At 41.5% G+C, this 14,317-nt stretch overlaps 3 protein-coding genes across 3 annotated transcripts; 2 read left to right on the top strand and 1 right to left on the bottom strand.

The window, feature by feature from the left end:
• Positions 1-1,890: 1,890 nt before the first annotated feature.
• Positions 1,891-4,910, top strand: LOC109462205. The gene is made up of 4 exons (XM_019758729.1): positions 1,891-2,059; positions 2,364-3,216; positions 3,937-4,120; positions 4,543-4,910. The coding sequence occupies exons 2-4, from the start codon at positions 2,365-2,367 to the stop codon at positions 4,704-4,706; spliced, it is 1,200 nt and encodes a 399-aa protein (XP_019614288.1). The 5' UTR covers positions 1,891-2,059; position 2,364; the 3' UTR covers positions 4,707-4,910.
• Positions 4,911-6,216: 1,306 nt separating this feature from the next.
• LOC109462138 (serine/threonine-protein phosphatase 6 regulatory ankyrin repeat subunit C-like) lies at positions 6,217-8,965 on the top strand. Its single transcript, XM_019758631.1, has 2 exons — positions 6,217-6,369; positions 8,233-8,965. Exon 2 carries the CDS (start codon positions 8,282-8,284, stop codon positions 8,963-8,965), a length of 684 nt encoding a protein of 227 aa, XP_019614190.1. The 5' UTR covers positions 6,217-6,369; positions 8,233-8,281.
• Positions 8,966-9,018: 53 nt separating this feature from the next.
• LOC109462208 (protein FAM207A-like) lies at positions 9,019-14,192 on the bottom strand. Its single transcript, XM_019758735.1, has 5 exons — positions 13,994-14,192; positions 12,949-13,156; positions 12,342-12,501; positions 11,808-11,855; positions 9,019-11,645 (listed from the first exon to the last, which is right to left on the bottom strand). The coding sequence occupies exons 1-5, from the start codon at positions 14,093-14,095 to the stop codon at positions 11,525-11,527; spliced, it is 639 nt and encodes a 212-aa protein (XP_019614294.1). The 5' UTR covers positions 14,096-14,192; the 3' UTR covers positions 9,019-11,524.
• Positions 14,193-14,317: the final 125 nt, after the last annotated feature.

Here is a 14,317-nt window from a genome sequence, read left to right as displayed (position 1 = left end):
CTCTCAGCTACAGAGGGTCATTGCTACACACTCAACCAGAAGTACTCTACAAACAGTTATGTCCTGTCTCCTACCACCACAGCCACAACACACGTCATGCTAGCCGAAACACATACTGTTTAATGAAACCCAAAACGAACGCCCTGAAGAAGACTTTCATTTATAGATCCTTAACAGTTTGGAACACTTTGCCACATGAGGTACAAGCAGCAACTAAGAGTAGGTTTAGGCAGGAGTTGTTAGAGCACATGCGTACATAGGCACATGATGATAGGCACATGTGATGTTACTTTTAAATGTTAAGTCTAATGTTGTATGTAAATAATGTTGTAATTTTGATGTGGTGTATTTGTATTATTGTATTTTAACTCCAGGAAGATTAGCTACATACTTGATTTTGTATGTCTTGTGTGTCGCTAATGGAGTTTAATAAAGCACATAAAGCACATAAAGCACATGTTGTCCACGGACCTTCCACAGCGCGCTGCCAAGGGTACGAAGGCCCACAACGACACTTCCACACACCTCTTCCACAGACCTTCCACAGCGCGCTGCCAAGACAACTTTTCTCAATTTTTCACGGATGAAGAAAGCTAAAAGTGACACTACAACATGCCAAAACATTTTGTCTGCAAATTCTGAGGTAAACTTGAGGAAAATATACAGTTTACGGAAGAAACACTGACAGGAAAAATGTAGGAAAATCTCAACATACGAAATGCCTGCCTACACCTATCGTGCATCACAAATCGTGAAAGTTTCGGGGTAAATGTCCACGAAATGTCTTGAAATTAACTGAGGACACATGGCAACTCCTTCTACAAGATTATACAAGGTAAAACTTGGATAAAATGCAGTATTTCACCGTAAAAATTGGAAAATTCTTACCTCAAATATGACAGGATGTTCTATACACAGTCTCCTATGGCAGTGCAATGGCGCCAAAATTTTGAGTGAAGAATTCTCTGATGAGACCTTGAACGTGATTGGTGCTCAATGTCAGGGACGGTCCACTTAAATGTCCGGGTGGAAGGCGATGCAAAAATATTTATTTTTTTCTTGTTTTTGGATGAACAATTGACATACAGTACAAACTATGTACTCTCTAACATTACAAAGACTGTATAGTTCAAAAGAAACTCTTTTTGAAGTTTTTTTTTATCCAAAGAAAAAAGACGTTTTAGAGGTACCTCCCTGGTCGATGGTTCGATGAGACGGGACGCTCCATTTGTAGATAACAGGTAGGGTATACGTCAGGTAGGGGATAATCCAGTTAACATGTCGGGGGATGGGACGCTAAGAACTATTTTCACGTTTGTTTGTTTGTTTGTTTGTTTGTTTTCAGTAGTTTTACACCATATAGCGACGTAAGAGGTCAGGAAATAAAATCACCAAATTTTCCCGAAAAGGGAATAAAAGTATGAAATCAACAAATTAAGCTTTATCCTGACATAACTGGAGGGACATGGCTACAGCCGCTATGCATCTACTCTGATGCCCGCGGCTTGAATGATTGATTGATTGACACTAAAAGAAGAAAGAAGAAGAAGTCAAAGAAGAAGTCGAACCCCTTAATAGCTAGAGTAGTAGTAGAAGTAGAGGTTTTTCCAGACGGATTGTTACCTGTCTCCTGTTTCAGTAATCTTGACTGTACAAGCAATTAGCCTTCGGGCATGATTTTGCAAATAAACATTATTAACTTCTAAAGTCGGGTGTTTAGCAGTGACATTTTATCGTCACGTTTGAAGGTCAGTGTGCACAGTCACGTTTGAAGGTCAGGTCCAAAGTTTCACCACGGTCTGGTTTGTGATTGGCTGTTGGTGAGAAGACGTCACGTGAACCCAGGGTCATTGTGCTAAGATAAAATTTTTGGATCAAAGGTCCCTTTGGTTATTAAAACGTCTCCATTTTACATACACTCTTGCTCAGTAGAATATATTCTATAGAAGCAGGTCGTTGGCTCTTGCATTTTTTTCCTCAAAAGTCATTGCTGAATCCATTCTACAGCTTTGATTGTTCCATCTTATTTTGCGACTACAGGAAAACGTCACTGTCACAGGTAGGAGTTTTGTCTACTTATATTTTGATATATAGGCTATTAAAATGAAAAATGTAAAGAACGAGCACCGAAAACATGGAATCTCTCCATGTTTGATTCCATGCCAAAAATATCTACTCTACCCACCAAGCTTGGACTTTAACCTCAAACCATAGTTTTGATATCACCATTTTAGGATCAATTTCAAGCTAAGTCAATGTCTTTGCGCTGCATTTCTGAAATGTAGAACCGAGTGGACACATTGTCACCGTGCTCTTACTTAAGTATCCCCCAAATATGATCTTTTTCCTTGACAAACTGTTAGTATGGAGGCACAAGGCAAGGTGATCGCAATTCCGAAGTCCATAGAAGACATCGCCCCCTACTGGGTGCAGAAGGTACTGCAGCGCGACCTCCCCGGCGTCACCATCTCTGACGTCGACGTGAAAGGTTCCATCTGTGACGGCGAGGGCTTCATGAGCGAAATCGTCGCATTCGACGCCCGGGGGACCAGGGACGGCAAAAGTCAGCGCTACAACCTCGTCGCCAAGATGACGAAGTTCACGCGACCGTTGGCGACATCCAACGCCCTTGAAGACGACATCCAAGGTCATCTCAACTTGGAGAGGGCCGAAGTCGGCCTGTACTCTGTTGTCGTCCCAGAACTTTTATCTGCGACCACAGAAAGCTCCAAGAAAAAGGCGCAAGACAAAGATGAAGGAGGCCACCATCCTACTGATTTGTTCTTTGTCGCAAAATGCTACTTGGCCGCCGCCGATCCGAGCTCCATGGTGTCGGTCAGGGTTCTGGAGAACCTGAAAACTCAGGGCTTCTCCATCAAACCCGATCGCCAGGCTTTGAGCTGTGACGAGATGATGCTTACAGTCGGCGCCCTGGCGCAACTACACGGCCTGTCACATCGGCTAGAGCTCCGTACGGGCGTCCCTCTTTCCGAGAAGTACGATTTTCTGGTAAAGTACACGATGAATGCGGACCAAACCGTCGCTTTGTATCAGAACCCACTGAAGGAAGTCTTAGCGGCCTTTCCTGACCAGACAGACCTTGTAGCTCGTCTGGAGAAGATAGATGTACAGTCTGTTCTGGTCGGTGTTTTGAAGAGTCCGAGAGTGAAGGTGTTGAACCATGGAGATTGCTGGATCAACAACATCATGTTTAAGGTAATATGTGTGTGGGTGTCTGTGTGTGTTTGAAAAGTGTTCAGCACCAAGGACAGGGGTATTTCATGTACACGCGTGTGGCGGGTGTGTGTGTGCGTAAATGTGTGCGAGTGTGTGTGTTTGAGAGTGCGTGGATGTGTGTGGATTTGCATCATTTTGTCTTGACTTGTCTGACTTTTGTTCCTTTTTCGACTTCCAAAAAATTGTCTTCACTTTATTTGCATATCAATCAACAGGTTGTACTTATAAACCTGCTTTCCCCTCTGGTCTCTCAGTCACTGACGAAAGCTAGTGGATACTAGCTGAAACGTCTGACGTTTTCAAAATCATATCCAGTTGCTTGAGTAACTGTTTTTTGGCGTGTGTGGATAGTGTTCAGCACCAAGGACAGGACCTAATGTACTTGTGTTTGTGTACTGTGTGTGTGTGTGTGTGTGTGTGTGTGCATGTGTGTGTGTGTGTGTGTGTGTGTGAGTGTCTGTGTGTGTGTGTGAGTGTCTGTGTGTGTGTGTGTGTGTGTGTGTGTGTGTGTGTGTGTGTGCGCGCGCATGCGTGTGTGCGCATGTGTGTGTACGCGTGTGTGTGTGTGGACAGTCTTCAGCACCAAGGACAGGATCTGTTTGTATGTATGTGTGAGTGAGTGAGTGTAGGTAGGACATACTTAATCTAACGCGTTTCGACTGCTTATAGTCTTTCTCCCCTCTTCGTTCCTCTGCAAAGTACAAAGGAGACGTCCCCACTGAAGTAAAGCTGGTGGACTGGCAGGGCTTCACGTACTTCCCGCCGACCTATGACCTGGCCTTGCTGTTCCTGTGTTCCGCGGATTGGGACGTCTTCCACATGCACAGGGACGCCATCTTGGCTCACTACCACCAACAACTGCACAGCACAATGGAGCAGAACGGTAAGAAGAACCCACCAATTTGCCAGTATGAAAACTTGGCAGCAAAATTAAATGCTACGGTTTGGGGTTTCTTTGCATTCAGTTGTCAATGATTACATCACATTTCGTGTCTGTCCTAAAACTTGTCCTAAGAGAGAGCTTGGAACGCAATAAAAGTACAGTAAACTCTTCATAAATGTCAACGAAAGTTCATCATTGTTTGGAGAATATGTCATTAGAGTCTCAAGTTCAATTCTTATTTTGAAACGTTTGACACTAAGTCATTATACATTTGTAGCTTTAAAAGAAGATCCAAACTTGTTTCAACTTCAACCAAAGAGAAATATCAACCTTTGGCTATGGTTATGAGTTCTGTTCGCCCAATGATGCGTACGTAGTAATATATATATATGTTGTATGTTGGTGGTTATATTTTCTCCTAGATCCCTCAGGTCTACAGAGCTACACCCTGGAACAGCTGAAGGCAGACTTCCGAGCCGACTGTCTGTACGGGATCATCAGCCGGGTCATGCGGATGGCCATCCTGCGACCTGACCTGGACTTTCTGCAAATGGTCCAGGAGATCAAGGAGTGGGGAGTTCTCTAAAAGAACGCACTAAAAGTACTGTAACAAAAGTAGCAAAAGTTTGTGGTCTGAGAAAAATGGACATGTTCGCGGAACTACATGCGTTCGCGGTGGCAGCAGGTGCAGTAAAGAGAAAGTCGGCGAACTATTTGTTGACGGTAATGATGAATTCGCTCTAAATAATCGACCGTGAAAACCGCAAATTTAAAAGTACCGCGAAAAAATCGTGATTAATCTCCAAGCAGATGGGGGGGGGGCGACTGAGTTATACCATTCATTCCCGAAGAATTTTGGATGGCGTATTGGATACTGTAATGGGACGCAATATATATATTTAACATACAAGGGAAATGTAATCATTGATCAGTTGGTGGAATAATAGTACGAGGGGTGTTCAAAAAGTTCTCGGCCTCACCTAGAAAACGTCATGGCAGAATTTTTTCTTACACTATGATTCAACATAGTCCCCTCTAACTGCAATGCACTTGGTCCAGCGATGTTCCAGGTCTGTTTTCCACTCGAGGAAGGAGATCACATCTAAGGCTTATAATTTATTGCTACATTTATTAGTCTTTTAATTGAACACCTGTCGTATTGTTTTAGCGCCATATAGCTACCGGTTTTTCTCAATTGTTAAATGTGACTCAAGTTATACAGATTGTAAGATACATGTGCCATTTTTCCTTTGTCAAGAGGGTTATCGGATGCTTTTGGTAGCGTTTGTTGATGATTGCTGAAACAACAGGAGTACCTGACTACTGACTAGTGGTATTAGAAGACCTTAGAACTAAAGTAAAGTAAAGGGAGACTCAACTAATCGAATAAAAACATCCTACATTGAGAGACTTGTAGATCTTACCGGCTTAGTACTTTCTATTAATGATTTTATGACTTTATTACCTCATTGCATCCTCAATATTTTGCTTTCCTGTCATCCAAAATTTTCTGTTATTGACAGGATCATCTTATGACTTACATCATAAGTAGAGTTACATCATAAGTAACGTAACATGTTTCTATCGGTCAAAAATCACTGCTATGGTATTACCGAGTAAATTACCACTAGTAGCACAGTTGCCCCTAGCCTGGTTACACAAGCTCTCTCAGTCAGAGGTCAATGACCCCTTTGGGGGGGGGCGCCCGCCAGGAGCGCGATTTAGTCAGGCTATGTTGTCCCAAGGAGCTTTCATCACAAGCTCCTTGGTTGTCCCGATCGCTACAATGTCGCAGAGAAAGCGTGGCCACGTGTCAGTGTTGTCTGAGGGGCTTTAAATCTGACCTGTGGCTATTGACAGGACCAACAACTGTCCTGTCAATAACCACAAATAACGTAAAACGGCTGGAGCCTCTTTTTTACGACAGTGCCACATCCGGAATAGATTCAAAACATCAACACCATTTTCTTTCGCAATTCGTGCTATCTACCAGTATTTACAAACTTTAAGATATGTATAACCGTTGACAGATGAATAGAGGTGGTAAGTTTTTTTTTTAACTGTCGTAAACTCTAAGCGTCGGTGCCGGCTTGCGGCAGACGGTGATAACATACATACTGCAGACAGCTGAGCAGACAAATTTCATACGTGGTTAAACCGGTCTGGGACGCCTACAAAACATCGTGCAATTCACCAAGACCCGTAGGCGGTTTGCAGGAAGGTCCAAGCCACAAGATCAGGGCCTATAGGTGAGGAAATCATGGTGTCTACGCTGTGTTCTTAGTTCAGTAAAATTGTGCAACGTTTCAGTCTAACGTGGCGTGAGAGTCTTGATCGTTTCCGGATGTAGCAGCAAGTCCCGAGCGAAGCTTGTTCCGGTTGCTAATTATCCACCACGATAATAATTTTGCAAGTTCGCTGGCTCTAAATTACACGTTGTTCAGAGTCTAGCTTTCTTTGCAACCACACAAGAAGATACACGCAAAGGATAAAGACGCAAGGAAGTGGGATATGTAAAGATTAGAGACCCATTATACTGTTTATGTATTGAATTTACAACGTATAGACCACCTAGGCCTCCCCTTTTTTATGGATCTAACTCTAGATAATAGTGTCTGGGGGTGTGTCTGTGTGTGGTTGGCGTGGGTACATGGGTGGGGTGTAGTTTCATAATTTCAGTAAACAACGAGAGCTTTAAAATTTATCAAATTTGACAAATTTATCGGTACCATGCTCATGTGTATTTAGCCTTGATTTTCGTGTGTGTTTCGCTCGATTTGTTGATCCTGCTGTCTATGTATAAACAAAATAAAACAAGTCTGGATCCTGTGTTTGGTTTCTAATTATCACGCTCATTGAAGTTGACTGGCTCTAAATTACACCTATGCCGAGTGCAGCTATTACGATACAATGCATGCATAGGTATTTTAGGAATTTGAGAGTTCTAAGTATACTTCTAATTCATGTCCTCATTATACTAGTATTATGTGTGTGTGCATGGAAGGGGGTTTGGTTGACAAAACATTGTGGGAACTTTTGTCACTCAGACTAATCTCCAAGGTATCAAGGTCGATTCGATACATCGCCTTTTCGATACAGTCGTTTCGATACATACAGAAAGATACACGAGGTTTACCTTACCTTGGTTGCTTGTAGAAACGCTACAGGTATTTTCTTGATATCTTTTTCAGGCTGATCTTTTGCCACCCTACTAGTAGGATCTCCAAGCAGATCCTAGGGTGGCATAAGACAGTATCAAATTGGTCAGGCAGTATCCATTGGCCAGAGAGGGTCCAACACGCCTTAGGTGGTGTAAACATTAGTCTGGATCTTGTGTTTGGTTTCTACATTCTAATTTTTGCCCTAATTGAAGTTTGCTGACTCTAAATTAATGTTACATTTTGTACTGAGGCTAGCTTTCTAAATGTAAAAGTGTAAGACGATACAGTTCATGCATAATATTAGGTAAGACGAAGGAAGTGAGATTATTTATAAACTTTACTATAGTTTTTGTCAGTCTATAGACTATTTAGATCGTATTAATAACAAAATGATTGATCAGCCTCTAAATAATGTATTAATGATAATAATAATAATAATACTATTATTATCATTATAGTTATTTATACATGTATTATATGTGTGGGTGTGTGTGCCTGGAAGGGGGCGTGGTTGACAAAACAGTGGGAGGTTTTGTCTCTCAGACAACTTTTATGCAGTAGTCAGTGTGATCAAGGACATGTATAATGTCCTTGGTGTGATGCTTTTTCGACTTGATTAGGGTGTGTATTTTAGCTCTATTTGTTGTTCTGGGCCTATAAACAAGTCTTGATCATGTGTTATGTTTGCGATTATCACGTTCTTTGAAGTTAACTGGCTGTAAAATTATGCATCTTGTACCAAGGCTAGCTTTCATTGCAAACGTGATTCCAGTAAGAACAAGACTGCAACTTTTGTCTCATCTGTTCAGGCTCTTAACATACATGTATGCTTGGAGATAACTCTGGTATGGACATGATATGATTATCAATTCGCTCAAGATACAAACATATACAGCTAGACCTAAGCAGAAATGACCATAATATAACAGTGATGTTTTATTCCTTTTACAGAAGTTTGCAGTTCAAGTGTGATGTACCATTCCCAGCACCACTGACATCCATGCCACTAATGCACACCGACATGGGCAAGAAGAAAACAGCAACAAGAAAACCCCTCATCACTGCAGCGTCAGCCGGACACTACCGAAAAGTCTCCCAGCTTCTGGACACTGATGGTGACCTAGACGTGCGTGACAAAGACGGGAGGACTGCGCTACACTGTGCTGTGAAGAACGGACACTTGAAAGTTGTGGACATCTTGCTGACTAGGGGGAACTGTGGACGATCGTTGCGCATGCGTGATCCCTACGGCTGGGCTGCGATCCACTTCGCTGCGCAGTTCAACAACAAGAACAATGTGATCGGTTTGCTCTTGGACAGGGGAGCGGACGCCTCAATGAAAACTTACCGAGGGTGGACCGCGCTTCAGCAAGCTGCGTGGAAGGGCGACTGTTACACCATCGCATCACTCCTAAGCCACGAGCATGTCTCGAAACGATCGGTACTCTCTCCATCACAAGTCTACAGCAGGACTGCGCTGCACTATGCTGTAGAAAAGGGGCGTTTCGCCGCCACCAAGCTCTTGCTGGAATTCGGGGCTGACATTAACGCGAAGGACATCTTTGGGCAGACACCACTACACCGGGCTGCTCAGGAAAACTCAGTGCGCGAGGTTGAGCTGCTTTTACTAGCAGGGGCAGATTTTAACGCTAAGGACAGGAACGGAAGACGCCAGCTGAGGTAGCTGCGAGTGGCAGTAAGTGCCAGGAACTGTTGTCAGGTACATGAGAGCACCACCCCAGCCTGCAGCGACTCTGTAGGCTGAAGATACACACAACACTGGAGGAAGTGAGATCAGAGGACAATGTTATCCAAGACTTCCCCCTCCCACCTCCTATGAAAAACTTTCTACTCTTCAAAAATGTTCTGTGAAACAGTAGATTTAAAGGGGGTTCTGTGATGATTGGAGGAGAATTGCTTTTAATTATTGTAGAATTTCAGTTTTAAGGAGATTATTTAGTGGGTCATTAGCTGTTATATAATCTGTATAAAACTGTAGCTCTATACTGAGAATGATTATAAATATCTTATTGTAGCAAACAACACTTTATACGTCCAATTCAAGTCAATAGCATAACAAAGGAGTGATGTTTATGGACTATTTTTTTTAGCAAAAGTGATTGATTTGTGTACCAAAGATCTAACCTAGGTTACAGTATATGAATTTGAATGCCATACTAGATGACAAGGCGTGCTTATGCTTAGGGTTGACTCGTGAATCTAAAGGTTCTGGGTTCAAATCCCAGGCGGGCCCCAGTGTTGTGCCCTTGGGAAAGGCACTTTACACCTATTTCCTCACTTGACTCAGGTGAAAATGAGTACCTCGCTTCAGTTAGGTCCTGGGTTTGAGGAGAGCCACACCTCAAGCACGTTAAAGAACTGGTAACCCACCATACTTACTGAAAAGTAGTGTAGATCATCTAGTCTACCAAGGAAACAAATTTTATCTCAAGGATTAATTTTTAGCAGTAAAGAGTCTGTAAGGTGTTTTAAACACTTTTCTATTAGTCAGTAAGATTGGAAATTGGCAAACAGCAAAGAATACACAACACACTTCCAGGATATAAATTAGACAATCAAATCATTTTGTGCAGGAAAGCAGATGTTTCATAGAGATGCTATAGGGAATGAAAAGTCCAAGGTTTCCTTCACTTTGTGTGCAAGTGTTGCATACAATAGTAGTGCAAATTAAGAGTCAATGCAATTGCAATGTTCTATGTACTAGTAAATGACAAATAGTATCATTATAATTATGTGATAGGAGGCTTTAGCTTGAAAAAGTATGTACTTTTCACCCATATAATATTTGCACACTGGGTAACTTATGTAAAGGAGGTTATAGGGGCCTATTATCCTCTTGCTTGGGTGAAAGATTTTGGCCTAGTAGCTATAGTATTGTACTTATCATATTCAATGCCTTATATGATCATTTACCAATATGTGTACTATGATATTCCAATATATAAATGAATACAAGTCTTGAAGCCATTACATCATAGCAACTGAAACAAACATACAATTACCTGTGCTGCAGTTAACCAATGACAATGATGCATTATGTAGTAATGCATGAAATGATGACCATTATAAGGAAAGTATTTCACTTGCATAAGAGTTTAAAACTTTGTGCCATAACTGAAGAGATCCCTGAACTTATGTTAGCTTGAAATTTTAGTCAACCTATTTTTTAAAAATCTATAGATGTTCAGTTGTATATGGAGTAAGTAATCTTTAAGTTTATAAAAAGTTACACATTAGTTAGAAAAAGTATATTAATATCTTTGAGAGGCTGCCATATTCAGTTTTGCCATATTCTAGCTGCCATTACATGAACAATGTCATTTGACATATTATGTACTGCTACAATCATTGTGCCATTCCTTTATAGTATTGAATCTAAAAATGTTACTGTAGTATTCTGATTGTAACACTTAGTCTTACATTCAGGATTATGATTAGTGTTGCATCTTATTTTATGGCTGCAGATCTCAGGTGAATAAACTGGACAACATGGTATATGTGCAAATGTCTGTGTCATCTGTTAGGCTCTACATTCAGGAAATGTAGACTCTGTTAAGCTTTTCTTTTTCATCTACAACTATGCACAATTCTCTGATAGCTATTGAGTTCTTAGGTAAGTAATTACAACCTAGTACCATTCTTCTTCTTCTGAAGGCATCTATCAGAAAACTGTGTTGTGGTAGTTGAAAAAGAAAAGGCCAGTGGAGTATGCAATAGAGCAATCATGACATAAGTCCCCTCCCCCCCATTGAATAAAGACCAAAAAGACAGATACACTCAGGTTTTTGGATGGTAGGATGAAAATACTTTATTTCTTCAAATACAGGTGTTCTTTTCTCCTTATTTCTTTTATACCGTAGCAAAAACAGTCCATGTACTTCATTGCTCATAATTAACAAGCTTTAAAGTTATTGTTGTAAGTTTATAGCTATATCTTATTATATAGTTACATGTACACTGTAGTTTATTGTATTATGTACCTTATACATAAGTTGGATTATATGTTTCAATGTGTCAAAAAGTTATACAAAAATCAAGGTCTTTAAATACGTCTCAAGTAATCTATAACTTGTCCCATTCCTTCGACAGTTTATTTCTTAGATGTTCCATGATACTGTTAGTAGTACTTGAGACAGGTTTTGTCCTTGCTGCAGACATTAAATCCATGGCCTGTTCTTTAGTTTATAGATTAGTGTCTTGAGACAAGTCTCAAGTAGTGTCTTCAATTCCTGTCCTGTTCCTTGGAGAGTTTGTTTCTCAGATGTTCCATGATAGTTGAGACAGGTCTCTGTCTGTACTGGGGGTGCTGCAGGATCTGCTGAAATCTGGACAGCTCTTCTTGTCTGCAAAGAAGAAAATTGGGCCATATTATATTATATTTGATTTTAAACCTCCTTGGTTATACAACATGTAATTTAAACTGCTGGAACAGTTGACAAAAACAGAACAGCAATCATCAGTCTAATACAAATAGCCTAAAATCCACACAAAGAATGTCAACTTACTCAATTCTGTTCCTTTCCTTTGGCTTCAGTGTTCCTTGCTTTTCTTTCCTGAGAAAAATGAAACAGCAATTAACAGCTGATAAATGTACTGTCAGGCAAAGGCATTTGAACATGTTATGTAGAAAATACTTAATAACATTTCCAGGAAAAGTCATGAATGTCAACCCCATCTTTCTACATAAATTGGATGAAGTAAAGTTTGATACAACAATTCTATAACTTCCATGAGAAAAGAAACAACACAAAGAATCCTGAGCTCTCCTATTGGCAGTTCTGGGATTGGGAATGGCTTTCTTGAGTTAGAGGTGTATGGCTACAAGCTCTTGGGGAGGAGTACCCTGGTTACCAAACCTATTATAGCTCCCGAGTCCTACATCCTCTCCGCTCTGTGCAGAGAGGATATAGGACTCGGCAGCTATAATAGGTTTGGTAACCAGGCTAGGGGAGGAGGTCCATGAACCCCCTATCAGCCACTGGCAGTGAAGGATTATGTAACAATAGACAAGCCCTTATAAAAAGGCAGGATGTCCTTACTTCTCCTCAGCTGCAGCCGCCCCTCCCTGCTGCTGCTCCAGGAAGGCCGTGAGCTGTGGCAGGGCGTCCTTCAGCGGCTGCATGTCTCCCACCACGGCCGTCTGCTGACGTCGCTTCGTCTCCTTCGCTTTCCTCTTAGCCGTGTGGGCTGCTTCCAGCTCTGAAGGGGAAAAGGGGATCAACATTTAGCTTCAAAATCCCTATCTGATTCCCTGTTGGTAGTTATATATCATGTAGAGTCATACAGACATTCAGTCATTGGACAATTTACAGTAAGAATCTTGGACATGGAACCAAACTTAATTTCAAGAGGAATATTGAAAAAATCCTACTATAGTATATCAGGGCCCTTTAACCATCCCTCGACACACACTGGGGGCACAGTAAACTTTCTGGAACTAGTGATGCTCTCTCTCACTCACTCACTCACTCACTCACTCACTCACTCACTCACTCACTCACTCACTCACTCACTCCTAGGCTCTTGCACATACGATCCTCTGCTCATCAAATCACATGTTCTATCTGCATAATGTCACAGAAGCAGTAGATTGCCCATTCCTTGATATTAAAAATGCATTAGTTTAAAAAATCACCAAGCTCTCACTTTGCAAGAAGACATCGTGCCTCATCTTCCTCTTGTCCTTTTTGCTGATCCTGGTTCCCCCCTCCGTGCGAATGGACCTGCCCGACACGACGCTCTGCCTGTCCTGCTCCACGGACAGTGAGGTTACAGGGTCCGACGAATCAGCTCCGCGGAACAGCTCTGAGGTGGGGAACACTGGGGTTCCTACTGGGAGGGGGAGGGACGGCAGCTGCAATAGAGAGCAAATCAACATTAGCAAGGGATGACAATGTAATTTACATATACTGTATAAACATGCTAGAATTCCATCTGAACTTATTATTCGGCAGTCCAGATTCTAGAGAGCCTGCATGGGGGGGGGGGGGGGGTCCGGACAACGCTTTACGCTGAATTCGGAAACTTGTCAACTACATTTTATGATAAATTCCAAGTGGCTACAACGCATTACGTAGAATTCTCTACGCAAAATGCGCAATTATGCTCTACGTTGAATTAGAGCGGTCCGTCTACGCCCTACGTAGAATTAAAACGGCCGATTATGCTCTACGAAAAAGGGCATGTAGGCCCCCATTCCACAGATACATGTATGTTTTATACACTAACACTATTATCACTATTGGCTACGAGACTGAGTGACTGTGAGTTTGAAAAATTTATGAATCTATTTCATCTGCTTAATTGTGCAAACCGAATTATCATAAAATTATCATCAGTCAATTTGTGACGACTAAATTACTGTAGTACTAAATCATATCTATTAAGTCTACCGGCCAATTGCAATGAAAGCTTGCAGTATAGACAGGACCATCCTGTCAACAGATATGTTTTCACTATTGACAGGACCATCCTGTCAGTAACAGATATGTTTTCACTATTGACAGGATCATCATGTCAATAACAGAATTTTTCACAGGAACACCAACACTTCACCAACAAAAACTTTCGCACTGTTGACAGGATCATCATGTCAATAGACGTAAGGGTTTCTCATCTTCTCTGCTAATTAAATGTACCATTAAAATACCAAATCAACCCCTCCCCCCAAGAGTAAAGAAGAAATTCTTACTTTCGTCGCTTGGGGAGCATTTTCTAGTTTCTCCTCGGCTCCAGAGCCCAGTTTCACCGCGGATGTGTGATACTTCTGTCGCGCACGCTTGATCTTCCCCATGGTCGCAAAATAAGTCGTTTTTTTTAGCAAAATATCAGCAAATGCGCAGCAAAAATGTGTGCGGACGTCTTCCCATGCGCTCTGTAACCTTTGACATGAAAACAGTGACGTAAATCGGTAAATATCTTACGACACTGAAGAAAAAATTACCAAAAACTTTGCTTTTTGTTATAACTCTATCATTACACATAGATTAAAATGTACAATTTTGAATTTGCATGA

Source organism: Branchiostoma belcheri, unplaced genomic scaffold (genome assembly GCF_001625305.1).
Source record: "Branchiostoma belcheri isolate BF01 breed outbred unplaced genomic scaffold, Haploidv18h27 scaffold113, whole genome shotgun sequence".
NCBI classification, from domain to species: Eukaryota; Metazoa; Chordata; class Leptocardii; order Amphioxiformes; family Branchiostomatidae; genus Branchiostoma; species Branchiostoma belcheri.
Note: the sequence above shows the minus strand (reverse complement) of the source record. Positions and strands in the feature narration are given on the sequence as shown.

Coding starts and splice junctions, on each gene's coding strand:
- LOC109462205 (XM_019758729.1), top strand. CDS start 2,365: ATGGAGGCACAAGGCAAGGTGATCGCAATTCCGAAGTCCATAGAAGAC. Junction 3,217..3,936: donor TCAACAACATCATGTTTAAG/GTAATATGTGTG, acceptor TCCTCTGCAAAG/TACAAAGGAGACGTCCCCAC. Junction 4,121..4,542: donor CAGCACAATGGAGCAGAACG/GTAAGAAGAACC, acceptor ATTTTCTCCTAG/ATCCCTCAGGTCTACAGAGC.
- LOC109462138 (XM_019758631.1), top strand. CDS start 8,282: ATGCCACTAATGCACACCGACATGGGCAAGAAGAAAACAGCAACAAGA.
- LOC109462208 (XM_019758735.1), bottom strand. CDS start 14,095: ATGGGGAAGATCAAGCGTGCGCGACAGAAGTATCACACATCCGCGGTG. Junction 13,157..13,993: donor ATGCTCCCCAAGCGACGAAA/GTAAGAATTTCT, acceptor TCTCTATTGCAG/CTGCCGTCCCTCCCCCTCCC. Junction 11,646..11,807: donor AAGGAAAGGAACAGAATTGA/GTAAGTTGACAT, acceptor TCTTCTTTGCAG/ACAAGAAGAGCTGTCCAGAT.